The sequence below is a fragment of the Molossus molossus genome, unplaced genomic scaffold (assembly GCF_014108415.1).
Source record: "Molossus molossus isolate mMolMol1 unplaced genomic scaffold, mMolMol1.p scaffold_m16_p_13, whole genome shotgun sequence".
NCBI classification, from domain to species: Eukaryota; Metazoa; Chordata; class Mammalia; order Chiroptera; family Molossidae; genus Molossus; species Molossus molossus.
This window is the reverse complement of record NW_023425348.1, coordinates 74,449,698-74,475,831: the sequence shown is the minus strand read 5'-3', so window position 1 is coordinate 74,475,831 and position 26,134 is coordinate 74,449,698. Positions and strand designations below refer to the sequence as shown.

Genomic DNA, 26,134 nt, shown 5'->3' with positions numbered 1-26,134 from the left:
CCAAATACGATCGTCTAGAACGGGGGCAGTGACACCACAGGCCGCCTTCCTCTCTCTCCTTCCTCTTCCACTCACAACTCTTGCTCCCGAAGTCTGACGATCAAAAGGCAAGGCTCTGTTCTGCCTGAGCAATAACCCAAGTAATCTCCTCCGAACTAAGCGAGGGGTACACGTGGCGACTAAACGGGTGCCACTCCCCAGAAGAGGAGAGGAGCACAGACAGAGCGGCCTCTCCTCCTCAGTGACGCACCCCAAGTGTCCACTGAATGCCATTTGCTGAGTGGACAGAGGTGAACATAAGACTCACCTCTGTCATTTACCGATAGGCCAGTTTCTGTAAGTGCATGCCCGGGGACGTTATTATTGAGACACTGGGGCGCCAGAGGCCCCTCCCGAGCGCCCCATCTTGGCCTTGAATGATGGAGGCTCTGCTCCAGCCCCGCCGCTATCTGAATGCCACATTCTGGAATGTCCCACCGTCCTGTCCACTTTTTTTCGGGTCAGGAAGCAAGATGCCACGTGGAACCGAGGCTGGGGCTGGCTCCTGGCTGGTAGGCGGGAAGGAGGAAAACCTGACCAGCTCTCTGAGACAGAGAACCCTGGAGAGCTCAGCTGATGCGCTCACATCCGGTGTTTCTCCAAAGATGAAGAGGCCACAGTGGTTGTTGGTTTCGTGGAGGGACCGCTGCAGCGTGGGGAGTGGAGCCCACAGTCAGGCACCTGCTCTGAACTAGGGGCTCTGCAGCCTTCTCTCTCCTTCCTTCCAGCGACCCTGGAGGCAGGCCTCGGAGCCGAAGAGGCTCAGAGTGGTTAAGTAACCTGCCCAAAGCCACAGAGCTATTAACCGACTCTGCGCCAAGTCTGGGCTCTTAATGTGTTGCATCACGAATATGGCTGATCCAGTTGCTAAGGTCAGAGAGGTCTTGCTCCTCAAATTTATACCCAAAGCCTTAACTTTCTTACATCTAACGTCTCCTCTGTGTCTTCCGTGCTGAGCACAGGACTGGAGGGAAAACAGAGCTGCCCAGGTTTCTGTCTCATGCTGAGGAAGTGGTGGGTCGGGGACTCGGGCTCGGCTTCTGTGAGAAGCACCTCGTGACATCTCAGTGGACTGCTTGAGGTGAGGAAGAACTGGGGCATCATTCTGGGGTGACCAGAAATAGCACTGTGTGGCTGAATGTGGGGTCGGCAGCCGTTCTGACCTACGTGCCCAGCTCCACCCTCGAGAGATCTCGGGAATACAAAGGCACATGCAGCCCTCGGGGGACCCAGCAGAGAGTCTGACCGATCAGTTTCTCTGCCTCTGGGCGGAGAAGATTAATGGTGCAGGGGACCCATTTCCACTGGCTGCGGATCCCATTAGCTGCTGCTGCATAACAAGTCACCCCCAACTTAGTGGCTCAAAACGACAACATTTTGTTCTCTCGCCATTACTGGGGTTCAGGAGTTCAGGAGCCACAGTGCCGGCTCGGGGTCTCACATACTTTTGCAATCAGACAGTGGCTGCCCAGCCACCTCTCTCTCCAGTGGTCTCTGCAGACGACTTTGGGCTTCCTTGCAATGTGGTGGCCTGTGGGCCGGGCTGTTCACCTGGAGGCTGAAGCTTCCAAGAGAGTGTCCAAGGGCGAGGAGGAGGTTGCACAGCCTTTGACATCCCCGCCACGGAAGTCCCACAGTCTCTCCTGCCACACTGTAGTGGTGAAGTCGTCACGGTTTCCAAGAGGAGCACAGGCTCCACTTGATGAAAGGAAGGCCGAAGAAGTAGTGGCCGTACTTTCAAACTGCCGAGCCGAGGTGGGAAAGATGGAGAGAGTAGGTGGGCTGTGCAGAGCATGGGCATGAGGGGCACCGCGTAGTCAGTCCCCCCAAACACACCGCACGCTTCCAGGGGGGAGCAGGCAGGCACTGGGGACCAAAGGAGTTGGAGGGGAAACCTAGGAAAGGTTCTGAGCCCAGTGGGAAGGACTACGCATATGCTAATGAGGGCGATGGCTCAGTCCTTGGATACTTCCTTCGGATGCACAGTAACCCAATCCGAGGGTTACTGTAAAGAAAGCTGATTTCTGTAAAGAAAGCAAAATCAAAGTCAGGTTCCTGTCACTGAAAGAGTGACTACTGCCTGGTCAAACTCCAAAATCGAGATGAAAGCTTGGCACCAAGGGTCACAACAGATTTACAAGAAATGGATCCGTGAAGGAAGAAGCAAATACGCGAAGAGCCTCTTCAAACAGACACACTGGGGCAGAGAGGGGCTGCCCCTACTGGATGTGCACCTCGGTTTCCCCTGTTGGCACGGCAGAGTGTTTCCGCTCAGACCCGTTTCGTTGGAGAGCAGAGGAGGCAAGCACACCCGGGTGTTCTCTCTCAGGCTGTCAGTCAGTCAATGCCACTCGGGTGCTGGTCACTGCAAAAACCTACACACAGCACACGCTACCAGCCTACCAGGGGTGGGAAATGTCTGGCCCTCGGACCGTCTAAGGCCCATGATTTCAATACCAGCGAACATCACACCCTTCACCAAATTAGCCTGACCAAATAAAGCAGGCTAATTTTTAAGCTGATAATTTTATATGGCCCGCAAATGATGTTATAAATATCCGAATGGCCCTTGGCAGGAAAAAGGTTCCCCACTCCTGCTGAAACCAACCTCTGAACTATTGTCTCAGTTTAAAAGGGTCTGCAGCACCATCCGTAGTTACTGCATTATTATCGAGTGTGCTCGCATCCTCTGACTATCCTGTACCTGTCAGTTTGTGCTTCTCAATCCCTTCGCCTTTTTCACCCAGTCCCCCAGACCCCCACTCCCCTCCCCTTTGGTAACCACCAGTCTGTTCTCCGTAGCCAAGAGTCTGTTTCTACTTTGCTTATTTTGTTCTTTAGATCCCACTTAGAAGTGAAATTATATGCTATGGGTACCGGACCTTGGGGGCAACACTTTGTAAAGTGTAGATTGTCTAATCACTATGTTCTACACCGGAAACTAATACAAAATCCTGAATGTAAACTGTAATTGAAAAATAAAAGTTAAATTTAAGAAGTTTACGTAGGTGCACAACACTCTTAGGGCGGACGCACACCCACACACACCTGTGGCAGAGGCCATGGCCCACCCTGCCCAGTATCCATCCATTCCCCCATCTGCCTCTGGGAACAGAGATTCCTAAGTTTGCTGAGCATATCAGCACCCACAATGACATAGAATACAGTGCTCAGCCTCTCTTATCACTAGGTGTGGTCGTGTGACTAAGTTCAGGGCACTGGATTATGAATAAAAGTGATATGTGCAACTCCGGGGTCACCTCCGTCACGACGAAGGCCTGGCCTGGGCCCCCCCCCAGCCCCCGCTTTCTCTTCCTGACGTTTGGGAAACAGGGGCCATGTGGTGGCCTTGGGCGCCTCGAGGGGCAGAGCTCCTGTGGCCCAGGCTGCTCCTCTCTGGGGTGTTATATGTGAAAAACGTCATCTTACTGGAGGCTCTTACTTAACCATAACCCCCATCTTAGACGTGGATGATGGGGTCACTTTGTCACCCAGCTCAGTATTTCCTAGACACAGAATCCCTGGACCACCTCAAGTCTTCCTAACCAAGAGCCTAATGTTAGAAAGAACAGAAGAAACACTAGAAACGAGATCCTAAAGACCCCCAAAGGTTTCCACATACCCTTTTCTGTATTCTGTCCGTCTCCCCAGCTCCTCTGTTTGTCTGCAGGAAGTGACATCGGTCTCCCTGACTCCATGAAGGACTGACACTGCCCACTTCAACGGGACATCACTTGCAACCCACTCAAGTCAGTTCAGTGAGAGGAAAGGGTTACTCCAGGACACGGAGGCCGCACTGACAGGCAGACGCTGGGCCTCTCGGGAGCTCAGCCATGCCTTTGGAAGCCACCTGGGACAGAGCAAAGATCTCTCCACCTGTCTGAGGGGAGAGATGCCACCTCTAGCCTCTCAAATGTCTTCTCTAGGCAGGACAGCACCCTTCCCACCTGTGGCTTCCACCTGGCTGTGTCCTAGCTGCCTAAGGCTGATTCGGCCCGAGTGGGAGTTTGAGAGACATTCTGATTCGCTGCTGGCCAGCCCACGAAGTAACTGGCCTTGGATCTGGGGTCCCTGCCCCATTGGGTCAACAATGGCTGAAGAGGATGGGAACTGTCTGGGAGGGCAGAGGGCTGGCCCTTCCAAAGGTCGGGCGTGGAGTACGGTCTGGAAGGAGCCGAGGACAGAGCGGCGGACAGGACGCATGTGCCCTACCTCAGTACCCAGAACAGACAGAGCCCCAATGCGTACTTTCACATGCAAGGCTCGAGGTAACACTTCTCAAGTTCACAGTGCTGGGCACAGGGTGACAGCGTATTCCTGGTCTTCCTCTCCAACTGAAAAATTAGCTTCGGGAGAAGGAGCGGCTCCTCAGAACTCTTGTGGCGGCACCGGGCCCCGAGCAGTGTGCTGTCTGCAAAGGGGCCCTGTGACGACAGCCGAGGCTGCTGCGAGCAGGAGCCGCGCAGGCCCTCGGGGACACGAGATCTCGAGGAGAGCCCCAGGGGAGGACGTGGCAAGCGTCCCTCTGTGGCATTCCAGAACCAAAGGCTAACCAGACTGGTAGGCTGCTGCGTTTCCGAGAGGAACGAGGAGGGGTGAAATGGATGCCTGGAGCATTTGCGGGGTGTAGCGAGATAGCTGCCACATTTCCACTTTTCACAGGCCTCAGAGCTCTCGGAGCCAACTGGGTCCCAAACAAGAATGATCCATACTGGGCTGCGTAACCCAAGAAAGATTTTGAAGCCACCAGGCCAGGGTGGGAGGTTGGGAATATCTGGCCCATAGGCATTTGTCCTGCCAAATGACGCCCATCCTGGAGAACTCCCAGAATCTCTCAATCCCCAGCCTCCTGGGTGGCATCCTCAAGTCTCAGGGAGACGTTCCCTGCCCGTGGAGAGCAGAGCTCAGTACGACCCGCGAGAATCCGAACTCTCACTGTGTGAACTCTCACTGTGTGAACTCTCACTGTGTGAACTCTCACTGTGTGAACTCTCACTGTGTGAACTCTCACTGTGTGCCGTGACAGCCAGCCCTCCCGTGGGGCTCGAGCACCTCAGTCTCTTCTGGCTCCACCTCCCAGCTGAAGCGCGCAGGGCAGGTGTCCCACAAGCAGGTGTCAACCCACCGCGGCGGCTCCTGTGCCCGCATGCCCCGCCCCCACACGCGTGTACACTGTGCTCCAGCCACGCGGAATCTCTGTCTTTGAATATGCTCCTTCCTCTGGCTAGCTGCCCAGCCTCATGCTTGTTTACGGGTCCACTTCTGTTCATCCTTAAAGACTGGGCAGAGGTCTCACTCTGAAGCCTCTGCCACATTCCCCTAGGAAAAACAGTCATCCCTCGCTGCCCCGGCGTGTCCCCCATCCCCCACGCCACGCCGATCGCTCCTCTAGTACCACACTTATCATACTTTAGGGCCACTATCTGGAGGGCAGGATGCTTCCTCCTCGCAGACGTGAGCCACTTTGATCTGAGCTAGCTCTGTATTTCCTCCAGAACCTGTGGGGGGCTGTGTATGCGCAGGTACTCTGTAAATAATCCGAGCTTCAACGAGTATGAGGAAGAGTCAGGGAATCAACATGTTGGGGAGCAGTGTGGAGAGCTGAGGGCCACAGGCTGTCCAGGACTAAACAGATCAAGGTCACGCACAGAAACACGCGCCCAGCACAGCAGCACCCGGCTCAGAGCGCCTGCAGAGCAGACGGACAGCAAGTCCGCACTGGGTCCCACTGCCCTGAGACTCCACCGGCCCAGGGAGAGGGAGGGAGGGGTGCACCTGCAGCCAGAGAGGGAGAGAAGGGGCAGTGTGCCCAAGGAACAGGGAGACTGCAGACAGCTGTGGACAGTACCAAAGGGCCGCGAGATCAGAAGGAATCGCTGTCCTCAGGAGAACCCTCTGCCTTTCCCCGGAACGAGGGGCATCTGAGAAACACCTCCGATCCCCGTGCAGCGGCTACAGGTAAGGAGCTCTGGGATGCAAACACTCAGTCACCGAGAAGAAGCCCACAGGCACAGAAAGGCAGCTGTCAACCTCCCCCACTCCCGCTTCGTCTACCGGGAGTCAGGAATCGGGTTCCTGCCTCTCCAGCCCAGCGGGGCCCTCACCCTCTCGAATTGGAAGTGGAATAAACGGCTCTGCCTTCCCCACAGTCTCCTTCTAAGCAAAGCCAAATGAACTCTCTCAGGGGGACGAGCCTTTCCTCGGGCACCTCCAACGAAGCCTTGACATCACCTGGCGGCCACGAGTTTGGGGGTAAATATCAACCACCCAACAAACTGTAGGTTGTGACATTTTTGGTTGGATCCCCTTAAACCCCGACTACTATTTTCTTTAAAATGTATAAATCTCTCCCATTCATACTCGGAAAACTAAAAACTAGCACTTTTCCCATCTCATTGCTTGCCACGATTCCTCTAGAAATGACCACCGGCTGCTCAGTCACTTGGTTTTTCTTGCGACAGAAAGCAAAGGTGTCTTCCAAAGGCATGAGCCCTCTGCTCTTCACACCCTGGCCTGGCGGGAGCCTGGGGCCGAAGGGCAGACCCTCCAGTCTGCAGAGTGAGCATCCCCCGGCCACGTGAACCGCTGAGGGCCACTCTGGTCCCCGGCAACCCCACGCAGTTTATCACCGAACCCTGGCGATGCTATCACCACCACGTGTCTCGTTAGGACTCCCACGGCCCATCGGAGGGTCCGAAATCCTTAATGTGGCTTCCCGGGCCCCGGTCCACAGGCCATGTGATCCCTCCAGCCTCCCCCTAGGAAAGTCTCATGCTTAGTTCTTCAATGCACGGGGCTTCTCTCAGCTCTGGGTCTTGTTCACCAAACTCCTTTCCCCCAGTGCCCTCCCCCTGTCCAGGGAACTCGCCTTCTCCTGGTTTCCACTGCGGCACCCCGTTCTCAGGAGGGCCTTCATCACCCCCAGGCTCCGTCCCTCACTCCCAGCGCCTCCTGCAGCCTTTCCCACACTCTCCTCACACGCCGACCTACCGACCAGGTGCTGTTCCTCTGACGGGAAGGGAGGGAGGAGAGCTCCGTCGGCGCAGAGACCGCTACTGCGCTCCACTCGCAGGCGAACGCTACTTTCACATCTAACATCCCGAAGCTGGGAAGCATCTGAGCATCAACAGCGCACGGTCACTGAATTGTCGGCACTTCTTCTTTCTCAGCAAAACAGACAATCTTGGTGGATCTTACGCTTGATGGCATCTTAAGATCTGGCAAAACGTGTTCTGTCCTGTGTGTACTGAACACATTGCCTAGGACAGGGCAGCGATCAATAACCCCACGTCTCATAGTGACTACACAGACATGTACACGTTTCTCAAGGCTCCGCTATTAGTCAGCTGTTGCCGTGTAACAAACACACCCTGACAACAGCACAGACTTGCACTCTTTGATGGGTGTGCAGGTCGGCTCTACTCTGCTGGCCTCAGCGGGCACTGATCCCAGGCTGTAGGCTGGGTTCAGGTCTGTTCCATGGGACACAGCATTTCCCTTGGACCCGCTGCTCCCCCAGGACCAGCAGCTCCCCCTGCAGCTCCCCTTCTGCTATGGAAGACACTGCAACGCGGGGGGACCGGCACAGGGCACAGCCTTCTCACCCTCTCTCATCATGTCTGCCTACACTCCACGGCCAGGCACCGTGGGGCAGGGACGCTGCCTCTGGCCACAGCACAGATGGGGGAGCGGAGGACTAAATAAACAGCCGGCCTACCACAGGCCCCGTGGGAGGAGACAGGGAGAGGGGTGGACAGACGTGGGAAGGGTCACCAAACTCCAAAGGTCAGCAATACTGAAGGACAATCCCCAGATGGCCCTTACATCACACACCCTGGTCACAATGGGTAAAAAGCCCAATAGTTAGCAGTGGTGGCCTGAACTGGCAGCCCCTCTGCCCAGCAGCCACAAGGACCCTCTTCCTTGGTTCCTTCAGCCGTTCGTTGTCACTTGAGGTATTTATTTGCGAGGGGAGAAGCGGCAATGGCTGTCCCTAATTCTCCCGTCCCGCGGCTGTGTATCTGTTCGCTGTGAGCCCAGGCTCCAGCTCTCAGTCAGGACTGGCCGCTGACTACTTTAGGTCGGCTGGGGCCTTAGCACTGAAGGGTGACAGCCCCAAGCGCGATGCCTGAGGTGCCCGGGGAACGGGAGTGGCTACACGTGGTCAGGACCCGTAGGGACCTTGACGGGTCTTGATTCACCGACTGCAGCTCCAGGGTTGTGGTGGAAACAGTGGATGAACTGTTTCCTCGTACCAGCACAGACAATGAACACCTCGGAACAAGCCGGGAGATGTCCTATGAACCCAGCTCGGCTCTACCAACCCCCAGCGCAAGCCGACCAGCACCACTGCCCACCAAGAGAAGTCGTCTCAACACCACGATGCCCCGAACGCACTGAGTGCTCACACGTGTCCCCGAGGCCCTTCTCCCTGCTTCTGCACGCTGGTCGCTCCCGGCAGCCACCCGGCCCTGGTCCACTTCCACCGTGGCACTGAGGGTACGGCTGCGCCCTGCGTGCAAGCCCCTGGGGCTGGGTCAGTGGCTAGGGTCGCCATAGCTGAGGACCACAGGCTAGACGGCCCACGCAACAGAAACGTGCTGCCACGCAGTTCTGGAGGCCGGAGGAGGGCAGGGCTGGCACCTTCTGAGGGCCGTGGGTCTGCTCCGTGCCCTCGCCCAGCTCGGGTGGTGTGTTGCGATGTCATGTTCCCTTGTCTGCAGACGCATCTCCCGATCCCTGCCTGCATGTTCACATGCCATTCTCCCTGTGTCCATGTCTACGTCTGTGTCTGAGGACAGCAGTCACACTGGACAGAGGCTCACCCTACTCCAGGTGACCTCATTTTAACTAATTACATCCACAATGACCTTCTTTCCAAATAAAGTCATATCCGGAGGCACTAGGGTACAGAATTTCAGCACATGGATTTAGGGGGGAGGGCACAACTGAGGAGAGGCCAAGACCACTTCTGTGTCCCCTGCATGCAGCTCAGGGCCTGCCATGCACAAGCGTGTGCACACACACGCACATACACACTCTCTCACGCTCACACACACACTCATGCTCACACACACTTACACTCACACACACGCTCATGCTCACACACTCATGCACACACTCACACATGCACACACACGCTCACACACTCGCACTCACACACATGCTCACGCTCACACACTCATGCACACACTCTCACACACATGCTCACACTCACGCACTCTCTCATGCTCACACACACTCACACGCATGCTCACACTCACACACACCCATGCACACACACTCACACCCACACATGCACACATTCTCTCATGCTCACACTCACACATTTCTACAGAAGAAACAGCACAAAGCTGGCACTGTTAGCCTTTGGTGAGGTGCCCAACCTCGCGGTCAGCTTCCCACATCCTGCTGAAGCGCTAGCACCACAGTACAGCAAGACAAAGAAACCGCAGCTTGGTCACCGAAGTGCGCAGTGAGCTCTCCCGGCACTGGGGCTTCCGCAGAACAGCATACTGCCCAGCATCCCCATGAGGTGGGAAGGTGGACAGGCATCGTTAGTCTTTCTTTCTTTCTGTTTTTAAAAATATGTTTTTATTGATTTTTAGAGAGAGAGAGGAAGGAAGGGAGAGAGAGATAGAAACATCAATGATGGATCAGCTGCCTCCTGCACACCCCACACTGGGGATCGAGACCACAACCTGGCCATGTGCCCTGAGCAGGAATCGAACCAGTGACCTCTTGGTGCAGGGTCCACGCTCGACCACTGAGCCACACCAGCCGGCCTCATTAGTCTTTCTCACTGAGAGGAAAACTTGAGTACAAACAGAGGGAAAACACACAATTCCCCTCCACGGGCTCAACGGACCAAGGCTGGTGTCCCTAGCCCTGGTACAGCGACAGCAGGGCCAGGGCACTGAGGACCACGCAGAACCATGAAGAGTGCCAGTCTGCACGCTGGATGACCCGAGCGCCTGTCCCGGAGTCACCACGGACGTGCGGTGTGGACATGGCACAACCACAAACAGCTGTTCTGGTCCTCGGGCTCTTCACCTAGAAAACAAGGCTCCTCTTCTGTGACAGTTTGTGAAACTGAAAGGCATAATACGAGTGAAAAGCTTGGAATGGTGCCTGACACTTGGCTGTGCTTTAAGTCGTGGCAGCCCGTACAAACACCCTGCCGATCTCCCCCCAGAAGGTGACCCCACACGAGTCTTCACGCGCGCTAGACTCGAGCACTCGGAACCGGGGCCAGGAGAGGTCGTCAGAACATTGGTTACCTACAACCGATGATGACAAATTACCCCAAACTCAGAGACTTAAATTTTTTTTTTATTTCCCAGGTTCTATGGGTCAGAAATCCAGGAGCGGCTTGGCTCTGGCTCAAGGCCTCTTACAGGCTGTGATCAAGGGGCCCGGCGGGGCCTCCGTGGCTGGAGGCTGCCCCCGTGGAGGACCCACTCCCAAGCTCACCCACGTGGGCCTGGCCGGCCTCAGCTCTTTGCTGGCTGTTGGTCAGATCCCTCCCCAGGGCCCTGCCTCACGGTCTGTCCATGGGGCAGCTTAATACATGGTGCGAGCGAGCGAGCGAGCGAGAAAGAGGGGGAGGGGGAGAGAAAGAGGGAGGGGGGGAGACAGAGAGAGAGAGAGAGAGAGATAGCAAAACAGACACCAGAATCTTTTATCTCGGAACCAAGACCCCATCACTTGTGACACTGTCTCTTTGTGAAAACCAAGTCACAGTCTGAACGTCTATGTTCACAGCAGCCAAAAGGTAGAAGCCACTAACGTGTCCATCCACAGATGAACGGATAAGCAAAACGCAGTACAGACATACAACAGAATATTCTTCAGCCTTAATTAAAAAGAAAGGAAATTCTGACACATGCTACAACGTAAATAAACCTTGAAGGCATTATGCTAAGTAAAAAGTAAGCCAGTCAGCAGAAGATAAATACTGTGATTGCACTTATATGATCTATCTAGAGCAGTCAGATTCACAGAGACAGAAAGTAGCACGGTGGTTGCCAGGGGCTGGGGGAGGAACGGGGCATTTCTTAATGGATAGAGAGTTTCAGTTTTGCAAGATGAAACAGATCTGGAGACTGGTATACCAACAGTGTGAATATACTTCAAACTACTGAACTGTACACCCCAAAATGGTTAAGATGGTAAATTTTATGTTAGGTGTGCCACAATTAAAAAAACAAACAACTAGTCACAAAGTCTAGATCACATTCAAAGGATTAGGCTCATACCAGGTGTGAACCCCGGGAGGTGGGATCACTAAAGGCTGCCTGCCACGCTCAGGCATTTATCCAAAGTTCACTGGGGTTGAGGTCAACATATTTAAGGCCACCTCCGTGGGGGCCACACCCAACACGGGCACGGCAGCCCCTGCGGACCTCGGATGTGCCCCTGCCCCCAGGGACGGTTCCTAAGCAACAGGAGGTCCACAGCAAGCCTGCTTCAAAGCCACTTTGGGAATCATCCGATGAGCAGGTTATGTTTCCAATCAATGAAGCCCCAATTACAATCCGATTGAACCGCAGTGTTCTTCGGCCTCTAACACATCCCACATGGAACAGAAAGGCACGGTAATGACTGCACGTTCAGGGCCCCGCCCCACCTCCAATTCCCCACAGGGCTCCTTGGCTTCAAGGCCAAGGACGAGGCAGGGAACTGAACTGGATGAGCAGAGAAAGGGAGGAGAGGCGCACAAAGCTGGGGTCTCTAGTGTGGAGACACCCTTCTCCACACCCTCATCGAACTAGAAGAAAAGTACTTCAAGAACTATATTTTTGTCCGGCCGGTGTGGCTCAGTGGACTGAGCGTTGTCCCGTGGACTGAGAGGTCCTGGTTCACTGCCTGGTCAGGGCACACACCTGGGTTGCGGGCTCGATCCCCAGTAGGGGGCGTGCAGGAGGCAGCCCACCGATGTTTCTCTCTCTCTCTCTCTCTCTCTCTCTCTCTCTCTCCCTCCCTTCCTCTCTAAAAAAAAAAAAAAAAAAAAATCAATAAAAGCATATTAAAAAAAAAGAAGAAGAAGAAGAACTGTATTTCCTGTCTGGGGGCCAGCTTTTCCCACTCCATCCAAGTGAAAATTGTAAAATATAATTTTCTTTCGCACAGCAGTGGAAAGCGAGGCTGCAGTTGTGAAGGGCGGGGGCCCAGCAGAAGCAGACAGGGCAACTCCCCCTGAATGAGCTCACGCGCAGGAGGTGCTCATTGGCACAGCGGCCAGTGCCTGGTGAGGCGCCACCAATGTTCACGGCTTCAGGTGACAGGGGTCAAATCCTCTGGGGCACAAGACAACACTCTGTCTAATCCAGACGCCTCTGAGACTCCTCGGGAGGACACGGAGCCCATTCTCTCCAGAGCCCATGGGTCAGGACTCCCCAGCCCTGGCACTGGTGTTCCTTTGTTTAAGCCCCCAATTAGCAGTCCGTTTGCATTCAGAGGCTACCAAACAGGAGGAAAGCACAGCCTTCACAGCGAGACCCACACTTGGAGCAGGGGGACGCCACAGAGAGGGACGCGGAACCGCAGACCGGCCCAGGGGACGGCAGGTCCGGATTCCCATCTCACGCTCCCCACGAGGCACGCTCCCGAGGGAAGGACAGCATCACCTACTCTATTGAAACAACAATCACGATCCTTAGGATTGCTGCAATAGACCGCAGCTTTTAAAACTTACATAACTTAAAAACACATACAACATAACACTACACAGCATGCGAATTAAGCACAGCTTCATAACATAACGCCTGACAAAGATATCTCTTCCAGCCCCTCGGCCTTATTAACCCACTGTGCGCAGGGCACTCGGCCCCTAAGCAGGACCTGCGGGAACCGAGAGGCAAGAAAGGCACATTCCACCTGAGGTCGCTAGCAGCAGTGCCTCCCACCGTGGCACCCTTGCTCGAATTCTGTCACTGACGGGAGCTGACCTGTGGCCCTCACCCCGATGGGCCTGTTTTCTGAGAGCATGTGAAACACAGCTTACTGTCCAGGGGGTGCCGTCTGGTCTGGGAGGCACAAAGCCGAGAGGCTAAGGAAGGCTGCCCCAAGTGGGGTGTCTGCCGAAGCCGTATCCCCTGTATCCTCGGGGGCATTCCCTACACCTCGAGTTCCTGTGGAAGCAGAGTACAGACAGGGAGAAGGAGCTGGTTTAGAAAGACTAACTAACCAGCTGCAGTGCAGAGAGACAGTTCTTCTTCAGGGTAAGCCGAAATCTGCTTCAGCGAAATGCCAGGACAGGCATCCGGGGGCGGAGGGTGCAGAGAGGTTCTGCTAAAACCCTCAGGACAAATTCCCTAACTTCCAAGGGTTCGACTTGGGAGTCCTTTCGCTGAACACCTCAGGGCTCCATCAGTGAGCCTAGAAAACACATAAGAAACAGTACAGGAAGTTTCCTCAGCTCCCCTGTCTATGCGAACATTTACCCGACTTGGCGACTGCTGCCCCCCTTTGGTATCTACCACTGCCAAGGGCACAGGCCAAGGGAGGTATACGGGCACCGCTTCTGGTTATGAAAATGTGACTTTGTGTAAAGGCTCGAATACCCGGCCGCTCCATAGAAACCCCTCTGAAGTCGGTGTAGAACAGTGGCGTCAGACTTTAACGTGTATTTTAATCACCGGGAAGGTTTTGGAAACACCATGATTCAGTTGATCCCGCTGGTCTGCGGTGCGGCCGGGGGGGCCCAAGGACAGGCCCCGGCTCCTGGAGCTGCTCTCTGCACACACCAGGCCAAGTCTGTGCCAGCACATGTTTTGCCTTCCCTCATCTCTGGACCTCGGTGCACGGGTTTGGGTCAAGTGTCATCCTTGGTTTGGGACTCACTCACCAGTGGTCTAGGAACGACCCGTTTATTCCTTTTTGATAACATAATAAGCACCAACCACAATAAAAGCCAGGGCCTGGAAAAGAACCTGCATCTAACTTCATGGAGGAGATCCCATCCACCTACCTCCTGACTTGAGTTACGCAGTTAACAACCAGCTTTCCCTTGCTTTTTACAGTTTCATTAAATCTACAACTGGGGTGCGTTTATACCGTGGAATGCTGAGTAACAGTCAAGAAAATCAGCTCTACTAACAAACAATCCCATGGGTGAATCGCAGCAATATAATATTAAGTAAAACAAATAAAGATTGCATACAGATGGTATCAGTTTATACCAGAAATATATACTTTTTAAGATGGCTTAAAATGGAGGTACATTCTTAAATCTTTGCATTTTTTTCCTCATCACTATAGAAAATACATGTTTCAGGAAAACGATCAATGGGTAAAGAAATGCACCCAGTGGGCTTTAACAGGAGAGGACATGATCATCCTCCGGGTTCCCCACAAAGCATCTTTCCATCCCCAAACCCCAGCCATCTGCTTCCAGGAAACAGCTCTGAGGCCCAGAGCCTGACGGGAGCAGGGAATTCACAGGAGGAAACAACGTAGTAAACACGTGAGGACAATGTTAACTTTGCTCATCATCAGAGAAACGCAAGTTAAAGCATTTGGGGAGCTATAGTTCTACGGCTGCTAAATTAGCAAATAATGGGGAAACAGAGGAGCCTGGGGCACCGCAGTGACACTGTCATTGCAGACCATGCCAGCAGCCCCGCGAAGCAAAAACGTCCTTGCACACAGCTGCATGGCAGGCGGGGCCGTGAACCACACACGCCCCACCGGCGGGGCTCACCCCGAACTAGGGATCCGATGCAAAGAAACAACCTCGATGGCCCAACAACGCAATGACTCAGAGCGCGGCCGCAGGGCGCCGGGACAGGACGCCGCGCAGCGGGTGCGCTCCAGCGTCAGGGGAAAATGCGGAGGTGACATTTAATACAGGAGACAGACAGACGGAGGGCGCGCCCCACGTGTTCGAGGGCTGCAGGCGAGCGCAGACACTCAGTGTATCAGGAGGGGGTGTGGGTGCCCCCCCCCCCGCCAGTGTTCCGTGGGCGCTGAGATTCCCTCGGGCGCGTCTCCTACCTTGGGAGCTCTCGCAGCTCTCCTCGTCGCTGTTGTCCTGGCAGTTGTTCTGCCCGTCGCAGATGAAGCTCTTGTCGATGCAGAGGCCGTTCTTGCAGTGGTAGCGGGCGGTGGAGCAGAGCAGCGGGTTTGCTGCTGTGAAGGGAAGAGAGAGCAGGTCACCAGGGGGGCCAGCGCGTCGCCGTGGAAACCCCGGAACCTTCTCGAGCCAGGAGTGCGTCCTGCTCGGGACGCAGTGGGCCCACCTTGGAGGACGGCTGACTCCATCAGAGCCTGTGCTGGGAGCCCGGGCAGACGATGGCCTGGACCGCGCAGGACTCACTCTGCCCCTCTGAGAGCTCCTTCGCCCAGGTCACCATGCTGGTCCGCATAACCGTCCCAACACGGCCAGCGGGCACTGCCTCACCCACGTGGTCAACCTCTAGGCAGGCCAGCAGCCCCTGAGCGGCTGGACCCGAATGTCCTGGGCGAGTGGGCTGCTTAAGAGACACACAGAGGAGAGCAAAGCCAGAAGTAGCCGGGCCGGGGGTGAAGGAACTCTGCCACCAAGGGAGTGACGGCATGACCCGGTCCAAGAGTTATGCTGGGTCCTTCTGGTCCCCCAACTATGGACCTGCATCTCGATCCTCATGCACCTCCATGCTCACTAAACTCAGTGGTCTCTCTCTCTTTTTCGCAATCAAGAAGCCCATTCACTCACTGGGTCAGCCCGCCTGGCTTCCTGCTTGGCTCCCTGCTCCAGGCACTGTCAGGACCGCAAAGAAATGACAGACAGGGTCCCTCCCTCAAAGACAAGGGCGGCAAATGGCCAGTGTGGGGCCACCACAAAACTATTTAACGGCATATATGCAAATCTTGACAGAAAATCAGAATTTCTACAGCACCGTCGCCCATTCCCTGTTCCTTGTGGTGCAATTCAAACAAGGCTCTTCAGGGCTCTATTTTTAATAAATGAAATAGCAAAGTAGAAAATCCTGCAATCCCAGCTCTGCCAGTTATTAGCTGTGTATTCTCGGGCAAATTACATCACCTCTTGAACCTTGATTCCTTGATCTGTGGACAGGACCGGCTACCTAATTTTCAGGGCCCAGTGAAAACTGGAAAATGTGGAGCCAACTGTTCAGAAATTATTTAAAACTTCAAGAAGGCAAGTGTAGGGTGTGAAAGCACGGGTGGTGTACTTCTAAGGCAGACCCGGGCCCTGGACCAGGGGGCCGGTCTCGGGCCCAGGAAACTTACAGCACCTCTTCCAGCATCACCCAAGACGACACGTGAGAAAACGTACAGAGCAAAGCCCGACACCTGGCACAGGCTCAGGGAACGCTCCCCTAGATGTCTGTCTCGGTCTCCCGCAGGTGGCCCTCTCTGAAGGAGTGATGGTGATGAGGAGGGGTCATTCTGGGTCTGGGGTGATGAGCTGAGCCTGCACCTTGAATTACACGCTGTGGGAAGATCAGCAGAGCGGGAGGCCAGGCCAGCACAGAAGATGGCTGTGGGGCCAGGGGCAAGCCAGCTCCGGTGTCTCTCGGGGGTCCTCAGCTGCAAGATGGCAGCTGTCATCTGTCTTCCCGCGCTCCACTGAGCTACAGTTAAGGTACACAGAGACCACGGCTGCGAAGACTGTGAATTTCACAGGGCTCCGTAAGCCCGAAGGATTGCAGAGTTATTTTTTAGCTATCAACGCAGAAAGCTTAAATTGAAAGGTCAGCGGAGGTGGAGGGAAAAGGGAAGCCAGAGCTCTCGGTTTTGAAAAAGACGGACCAGTGCAAAAGCAAACAAAAGTAGTCTGGCCTGGAAATGGGAGTTTTAATTATTTAAATCGCTGTGGGCCAGAGAATGGTTCAACTTGATCAAGCTGAAACCAAAGTCTGACTTCGGCCAAAACCCAAATGGGGAAACCCAAAACCTCAAAGGACCTTTGGGTTCTGTCCAAGGCAGCCCTCCAAGCCCTTCGTCTCCCACCACGGTGGTCATCTGCTTCCCTGGGACCTTGCAGGTCACGTCTACACAGTCGAAGCATCAGCAACGATCAGCTCGCTCAAACGAACAGCCTCAGGAAGACACTCTAGTTGTTCCGAGACTGGGTGGTTGCAAGCTTCTGGGAATATCCCAGTGAGAAGGCTGTTTGGAATCAACCTTGCTGACACTGTTGGAACTACTTACTTTTCTTCCCCTTAGACCCTCACAAAGGTAGATGGTACAACCCTTTGCAAGAAGAAGTCATTTATGTGTGTGCACATGTGCACACTACATACATATGTGTACATAGATACACATGTATATGTACAGATCTTTCATATCTTCAAGATGAACTAAGGTTGACCAGCTCTTAAAACAGCTCTGGTAAAGAATCCAGACTGACTGAAACCAAGTCACTGACGGGTTTTAATGCACAGAACACAGAGGATTAGTAGCCAGAATACATAAAGAACTCTCACCACTCAGAAGGAGACAGACAACTCAGTAGGAAAATGGACAAAGGATATTATCAACAGGCGGTTCCCACAATGGCAAATGGTCTATAACCACCTGGGAAAACGCTGACCGGCAATGAAGCGCTACTTGAATCAATGTGCCCAACTCAAGGCCTGAAAACACCAGGCTGCTGGCAAGGTCGCAGGGGAGAGGGAGCCGCGCAGACTCCCAGCGGGAGTGCAAATTGGTAGGTCCACCTGCGAGACCCTTCTCGTAATATCTGGTAAATTCAGGTGCACATGCCCCACAGCCCAGTAATTTCTCGTCCAGCTACACACTCGAGGGAGGATCTTGAACCAACAAAAATGTGTTACTGAAGCACTGTTTACAAAATTTTAAAAAATGAGAAATAGCCCAAAGGCTCACCCGCAGAAGAACAGATACAATGGTCTGTACTGTTACCTCCAAATGCTACAGCAGGGCTTGGCTTGCTTTTTCCGTAAAGGGCCCCACAGTCAATATTTTAGGCTTTGCTAGCCATTCAGTCTTTGTTTCTGTCTTAACTATTCAACTTTTCCATTGCGGTGCAAAGCAGCTATAGACAATTCCTAAACAAAGGGCACAACTGGGTTCCAATAAAACTTTATTTACAGAACAGGTAGTGGGCCAAATCTGGTCCAGGAGCCATCGTCTGCCAAACCCTGCTTAATAGCAGTGAAAACAGAGACAAGATGAATAAATTTCACAAATAAAATAGTGATGAAGAAGAACAAGTAATGGAAGAACATGTACAGTGTTGTACCACTTGCATGAAGTTGCTCATGCAAAATAATGCTGCTTAATACTGATGGGCACAAAAATATGGACTAAAAGAATAAAAGCTGCATTGGTAGAAACAAGGCTAAGTTCAGGACAGCGGCTGCCTCTGGAGGGAAGGAAGGAGAGGATCTGAGAGAGGAGTGCTGCAGACTTTTAATGATATTTAAACTCTGAGGCAAAAAAAACAACATGGTAATATGATTTTTTAAATTGAGATATAATTGACAAATAACATTATATAAGTTTCAGGTGTACAACATAATGATTTGATATTTGTATATATTGCAAACAGATCACCTCGGTAAGTCTAATTAACATCCATCACCACACATAATGACATTTTTTGTAATTATGTTAAAACATAGCTTTTGTGATGAGGAATTTTAAGATCTATATACTCTTAGCAACTTTCAAATACACAATACAGACGATTAACTACAGTTAATATAGTTGTATATTATTATAATGCATTATTAATAACAGTAGTATTAACTATAGTTAATATAGTCACGACACTACAACAACAACTACAGGTGATATTTTTAAAGCAGAGTACTGGGAACGCAGTAGTCCATGTACTTTTACATTTTAGTATGTTTGGAAGACTTCACTAAGAACTTTTAAAAGTCTAGTCTGGCAGACATGTTTCAATGATCACTCACTTTCCCTTTTTCTTCACTTTTTCCCCACACAATTCTGGCTCACAAACCCCCGTTTTTGCTCTCTTCCACACGGAGGTGCCTCGCTGCCCAGGAGACACAGGTGCGCTCCATGCTTGTAAACCGCCCGGGACTCCTCCTTGTCAGTGGCTCCTCCTAAAGCACTGTGCCCCCACCCCCAAAGTGTGCAGAGAAACAGGCAGAGGGTGCTGGAGGAACACTCCCCAACCCAGCGGCGAGCCAGACAAAAAGGCCTTGGAACCATCAGACCACACATTGCGACGTTCACGTCCTTCCCGAACCAGGAGCTCCTCAGGGAAGGGCCCCCGAGCCCTGTCCTCCTTCGGGAACTACTGATTCTCTGTTTATGTCGATTCCAACGAGGTCTGTGTTCCGGTTCCCTGGGACACAGCAATTAGAAGGCCGGGGATGGCTGGCCCCCCTGCAGACAGACTGCCAGCAAGAAATAAAAGCTGACAACCATGGGAGGAAACAAGAAAAGCTATAAAAAGCAACCTTTAGAATTCTACAAGCAGAGCAGCCTAACATAGTTGCAAAAGAGACCAGAAAGTTCTAAAAGGAGCCAAAGGCAACTCTGTATTATAGCCCAATCTAAAAATGAGCATTCCTAAGAATGGCCCGATGCCCTCACCACCTAAAGTAAACACTGGCGAAGCCAAGATGCAACGCATCTCAGAGCCGTCCCGTCAGCACTGGGCCTCACAGGCATCCGCGCTCGGTCAGACTCACTGAGCCGGTGGCAGACTTCCCCAGGGCCCCGAGATGGCTCGCGTTCCCCCACACTGCTTCCAGGGCCTCTGCAGCTACTTACTAGACTTTGCCAAATTTTAGGGCCAGGCATGTGGGGCTGTGGGGGACCAACGCTGCAGGTCTAGGCTCTGGGCAGGCAGGGGTCAAGGCTAGGGGCTCCTGTGGCCCCATGGAGTCTCACCCAGGACCGGGGAACAGTAACTGCTCAGCAGACTGCTCCCAAACTGGCCAGGAAGCGCTTTGAACTTAGGATGTTATGTCTCCATATCGTCTGTGCTCCAAATCTATGTTTTCCTTTGTCCTGGCTCAAGTTTACCAGCCACTGAAAAGGTCTGATTTTACTCAGTTAACTAGGAAGAGGAACAATGTGTTTTACAGTATTTATTTCGATAGGGATGAAGAAAATTGTCTGCAGAGTCAAGTTCAAAAACTCAATTGTGGACTTAAAAGCTCGGTGGTTCCCACAACAAACACAGGGATCTGAGGATGGCTCCCCGGCTCACACACTCAGCACAGAGAACGTCTCCCCTGCCAGAGGGAGGGGCACTGAGTTATGGTTAAGCTCGGTGGTTAATTAAACTGGCGGCATTTACTTCAACCACATCTGAAGGAAAGGACCCAGGACCCACTGTGGTCTCCCAAAAGCAACTGACTGGCTTCAGGGCAGGAAATGAAGCAATCTGTCTCCAATAGGACCTAGGGAATGTCGCCATTAATCCACTTAAAGTCTGTGAAGTTGGCCCCTTTTCCACCTCAAAGGGTTCTTGACAAAACACATCAATGAGAAAGTCCTGGTCACCAGCCATCACGTTTCCCATCTGCTCCCCATCCCGCAGTGCTGCCGCTCACTTCCTCGACCAGCATCCCAGCCACACGGGGCTCAGGTCCTCCCAGCTCCATTTCCATGGAAACCAGGCAGCCAGGGAAACAGAGATGCCTGAGACTTTGTTCCAGGACAAAGGGCACCGGCCCCAAGCCTCTAGGTGAATAATCCGTCCCATTAGCAAGCACAGCTTCCTGAGGCCTGGAAAATGCTAGCCGTCACGACCTTCAGCGACGGGGCGGTCTGCCTGCTGCCAGCTGCAAGTCCTCGCCCCCTTCGAGTCCCCTCAACCAGGCAGCCCTCTGCCCACGGAGGCCGGTGTCCCCGTGTAGCCACATCTGGGGCTGGGACCTCCTCCGTGATCGCCGGGGAAGGGCTGGCACTCTGGGAAGAGGCAGAAGGTAAGGATTCCTCAGTCCTGCCTGCCTTTCCCCAGCCTCTAAAACTCAGGGAATTTGAATTTTCAAAACCTCTCAAACTCAGCTCAGTGTCAGTGTCAGGACTGTCTCCTCCTCCCTACAAAGGCTTCCTGGGCATGGCGACCTCTTGCCCAACACCCAAGCCTGCCCTTTACCCAGTCACTGCTTCACCCACCGCCTGCAGTTGGCGCCCCATCGGCTCCTCTAGCAGTCAACACCGGTCTCCTGATGCCTCCGGGACACTTCTGCCTGAATACTGCTCGCTCACGTGTGCATCCGAGACTGACGGCCTCCCTGCTCTCCCCTCCGTCAATCCACAGGTTCCCTCTTCTCTGTTTCTTCTTAGAATGTATTCCTGGAGGCTGGGTCCTGAAGAATTTCCCACATCTGGATTGGGCAGTCTGTCTCCCCACGGGTCACTAACATGCTCCTCTGGCCCTGGATTTCACGTGAACTAACAGTTAATTTCATGGACGGATGTTATATCCCCCAAAACCCTAATCTCTACTGGGATGGTGTTAGGAGGTGGGGCTTTTGGGAGGTGATTAGGGTTAGATGAGGTCATGAGGATGGTGCTCTCATGACGGGATTAGTGCCCTTATAAGATGAGGGGGAGCGAAGGAAGTATCTCTGTGTATGCACGCCCCAAGGACAGCCATGTAAGGTCATAAACTGGGTCCATACCAGGAAATGAATCATGCTGGTACCCTGGATCTTGGACTTCAGAACTTGGAGAAATAGTAGTTTCTGCCATTTAAGCAACACATTCAGTCCTATTCTGTTACAGCAGCTCAAACCGATGCAGATTTAGTGGCTCAATCAGATTCAGGTTGGATATTTTTGGCAGAAATACCTCATGGTGGTGATGTGTGTTCGTGGGGGGTCATATCAGAAGGCAAATAACATCTGACCGTCTCTTTTCTTGTAATGCTGAACTAACTTGTAGGAAGTTCCAATTCCAGGCCAGAGGCAGTAAACACGCCCCATCCCGCTCTCCCGCTGAATGCCGTTAACAAACAAACAAACCCCGGACAGAACACGTGTAGCAGCTAGTTTCCGATTCTGAAAAGAAAGCTAAAGCAGGACAAATGGGGAAGAAGACCAAAATCCAAACAGGTAGTTTTCCCACTCAGATTCCCAGGAAACTGGAAAGAGTTAGAGAGACTGTGGAGAGGGAGCCCCTGCGAGAGCAATTTCATAGAGTTGTTTCTAAGTCCCGGGCTACACATGCAGAGAACGGGTCCCAGTCAGCACACCAAGGATGATGAGAACTGAATTCACGCCACGGCCCAGGCCGCACACTGACCACGGCAGGTGCACACGCAGGGCAGGACCAAACAGCCCTGCGAAAACAGCTTGGAAACTGCTGGCACTGCAGCCCACACAGGGCCGGCAGGAACCTGGGGCCTGACCCAACCGGGTCCTGTGCCTCCTAAAACAAAAATGTAAGCGTTCTCCACAGGATTCAAACCAAACCCAGACTGTCCTACATAGTGATCAAAATACCAAGAATAGAATCCGAAGTTAGTTGCCATCTAAAAAAAATCCGGAAAATTTCTATGCTTATGGCCAAAGATATTCAACAGACATCAAGACCAAGATAAGAAAGACGATGAAATGATGTGGTGAAGACTTCAAAGCAGCTATTATACAAATACTCAAACAAGCAATCACAAACACTCTCGAAGCAAATGGAAAACAGAGAGTCTTGGCAAAAAGCAGGAGACATAAAAAGAAGAACCAGAAGGAAATTTTAGAACAAAACACAGTAACCAAAATAAGAACCACACTACATGGGCTTGAAAGCAGACCGAGGAAAAAGTAAATATGAAAAAAGACAGAAATCATCCAACCCAAACAATAAAAAGATAAAATAATCGATTAAAAAATGAGCAGAGCCTCAGGGACCCATGGGACAATAAGAAAAGATCTAAAGTTATTAGCAGCATCCTGTAAGGAAAGGAGAAAAAGTGCCGTACTTAAAAAAAATATTTTTTTGAAGAAGTAACTGCCAAAAATGTACTAAGTATGGCAAAAGATAAAAACCTACAGATTCAAACAGAACCCTCAACAGGATGAATGCAAAAGAAATCCATATACCCAGACACACTATAATCTAACTGCTGAAACTAAAGGAAAAAAGTCTTCAAAGCAGCCAGAGAAACATGATGTATTCTCTACGGAGAGACCATCTGAATGACTACAAATAGCTCGCTGGAAACCATCGAAGCCAGAGGAAGTGGCACAACATTTCTAACGCGCTTAAAGAAATAAACCATCAACCCAGAATTCTATATGCAGTAAAAATATCCTCCAGGAATGACAGTGAAGTAAAGGCATTCTCAGATGACGGAAACGAAGAGAATCGGCTGCCAGCAGACTTGCTTTGAAAGAACTGCTACAGGAAGTTCTCCAGACAGAAGGGAAATGATTCCACAAGGAGACTTGGAACATCAGGAATGAAGGAAGAACACACAGAATAGCAACTATCTGGGTAAGTATTCTTCTCCTGACTATTCTTCTCCTCTGGAGTTCTTTAAAACATATTTTTAATTTTAAAGGAAAAGTGAAAACACTGTCTTTGGGAGTTTTTAATGTATGCGGGTGCACGAAGACAACTACAAGAGAAAGCAGAGATTTTCAACCCGTGTTGCTGCAAGAAACATGCGTACCTGACTGTTTGGTCAGGGGCACGGACCTCTTTTCCCTTAAACTGTCAAATTAAACAAACGACAACTGCCAACACAACAATAGCTGTCCAGTGTGAATGAATCAAAAGTATACCTGTTTTTTTGTTTTGTTTTTTCAGATTGGCAAAAAACGTATACAGTGTTTGCTGTGTCTCAGACTTTCAGTAATTAGTTTGTGTGTGTCATGAGATGAAAGGGGCTGAAAATCGCCGGCACGACTGATCGATCCACAGTGCTGGGTTTCCGCGCGGCCTGAGGTGGCACAACATTGGAAAGACTGACTGCTGGCGGCAGTGGCTCTCAGCCTGACCCGTCGACGATAAAGCTCCCCGTCACTGTTTCACCGAATGGTTTTAGCAGCCACTGACAGCCCATTTCTTAATTAGGGATTGTGAAATGGAGACACACTAATTCACACATTCTTCTATTATAGTTGGTATGCTTCAGTTCAAAAAGAAAACTCTCCTAAGTCAGGTATTTAGTTGCTCAGAAGTAAAATGCATACAGGAAGGGGAGGGTAAATCCTTGATTCTTTCCATTTATTTACCAGTTGTCAATCATCAGAACTGCTATTTTTAAATGGTAGATATGCCAAAGGAAAATGCTGGCTTAATTTAGAATGGATATCATTTATTCCCTTAGATAATTAAAGACCACTATCCAAACATTTAAGTCCCACAGGGTCTTTAACTGTGGCAGGGAGTATGGAGCATGACACTCACTTAGAACATACACATCACAGTGTGTCACACTTGCTTTTCACTGCCATCGATTACTCTCTAGTATGTGTGTATGAATATCTAAGTATTTAATATATATAATTCTCCCCTTAGAGTGTAAGACCCCATGGCCAGCAGGGAGCAGAGAGCAAGCTAATACACAGCAAATGAAATAGAAAAGAAGCATGTCCTTTTCATGAAGATGGAGCTGAAGTGAAAGAAGGAAGCCCCTGTCCCTTCCAAAGCTGAAGCCAAAGCAAAGGCTTTGAAGGCAAAGAAAGCAGGGCTGAAAGGTGTCCACAGGCACAAAAAACGACAAAATCTGCAGGTCACCCACCTTCTGATGGCCCAAGCACGGTGGCTCAGAAGGCAGCCCAAACATCCTCGGAGAAGCGCCCCAGGACAAACTAGCTCGGCCACTCTGCCCACACCACGCTCCCCTGACTGCGAGTCAGCCACCAAGAGGACAGAAGACAACAGCACACTGTTCACTGTGGAGGGCAAGGCCACCAAGCACCAGTCAAACAAGCTGTGAAGAAGCTCCGTGACCTCGACGGGACCAAGGTCAACACCCTGACGAGGCCTGATGGAGGGAAGGAGGCGTATGTGCCACTGGCTCCCGACTAGGCGGCTTTGGGTGCTGCTAACAAAACTGGCATCCCCAGCACTGAGTCAGCTGGCTAATCCTAAATATAAACATTTTTTCAGTGTAAAAAAAAAAAAGGATGTCCCTGGACATCCTAAGCCAAAGGTGAAATCCTAGTAATTACCGTCTTCCCCTTAACAACTCACAGTTTTGTTTTAAGTCACTGTATTGGTTTTTATCACCAATTACTCTGTGCCAGACACTACACTAAGCACTTTTCAGATATCATCTCATTTAAATGTCACAACAGCCCAGGAAGCAGGCTCTCAGCAGAGCCGCTGGAGACAATGTAACCACTGTGCAGGGATCACGGTGCACGCCCATCTCACGCTCACTCAGGGTAAACCCAAGCTGAGGACAGAGCGCAGCTGCAGATGCCTCTGCTCAGCCAGCCCGACCCGTCGGTGCCACGCAGCCCTCCCGCGAAGGCGGCTTTCCGCCCCTGTACCAACCACTCGATAACCTAGTGGCTACGCTGTATTTCTGCCATTTGAGACCAGAAGATGAAATAAGGAAACGGGAGAAGGCACCGGGGAGAGTTATGAACCCCCCGTGTCCCTGCTGGGAAGGTATAGTGATCACTGTTCCCTAGAAAGACATAAATAACACAGGAGACAGCCACCCTCCTCTTCAGGGACTTAAAATAGAACCGACAGGATAAAGGAAAATCAATTTATCAAAACAATTGCTGAAGTCACTAAAACGTGTTTTTTGTTGCTGCTGTTTTTTGTTTTTGTATTTTTAATATTTTTCCTTTATTGATTTTAGAGAGAGAATAAGTGAGAAGGAGAGAGAGCTAGAAAAATCAATGAGAGGGAACATCAACTGGCTGCCTCCTGCACGCCCCCCACTGGGGATCGGGCCCAAAACCTGGGCATGTGCCCTGACAGGGAATAGAACTGGCGACCTCCTGGTGCATGGGTCGATGCTCAATCACTGAGCCACACCAGCCGGACTAAAACTTGTTTTGAAAAAAAACTGATAACAGGAGAGAATGGTCACAGGAAAGAGGACATCTCAATTAAGCACATTAAAGAACATGGTGGGGGGGGGGGGGGACTGGCACAAAATAGCCCAAATATTAATAATGTTTCATTCTGGGTAGTTTTGTTTCCCTCTTTATACTTTCCTGTATTT

At 51.9% G+C, this 26,134-nt stretch overlaps 1 protein-coding gene across 2 annotated transcripts in view; it reads right to left on the bottom strand.

Annotated features, from left to right (window-relative positions):
* The window catches only part of LDLRAD3 (low density lipoprotein receptor class A domain containing 3), a 228,190-nt gene that overhangs the window by 87,649 nt on the left and 114,407 nt on the right, over positions 1-26,134 (bottom strand). For both annotated transcript variants that reach the window (XM_036260130.1, XM_036260131.1), the window contains exon 4: positions 15,037-15,171. In XM_036260130.1, the coding sequence (XP_036116023.1) occupies positions 15,037-15,171 (135 nt within the window). The remainder of the gene's footprint in view (positions 1-15,036; positions 15,172-26,134) is intronic.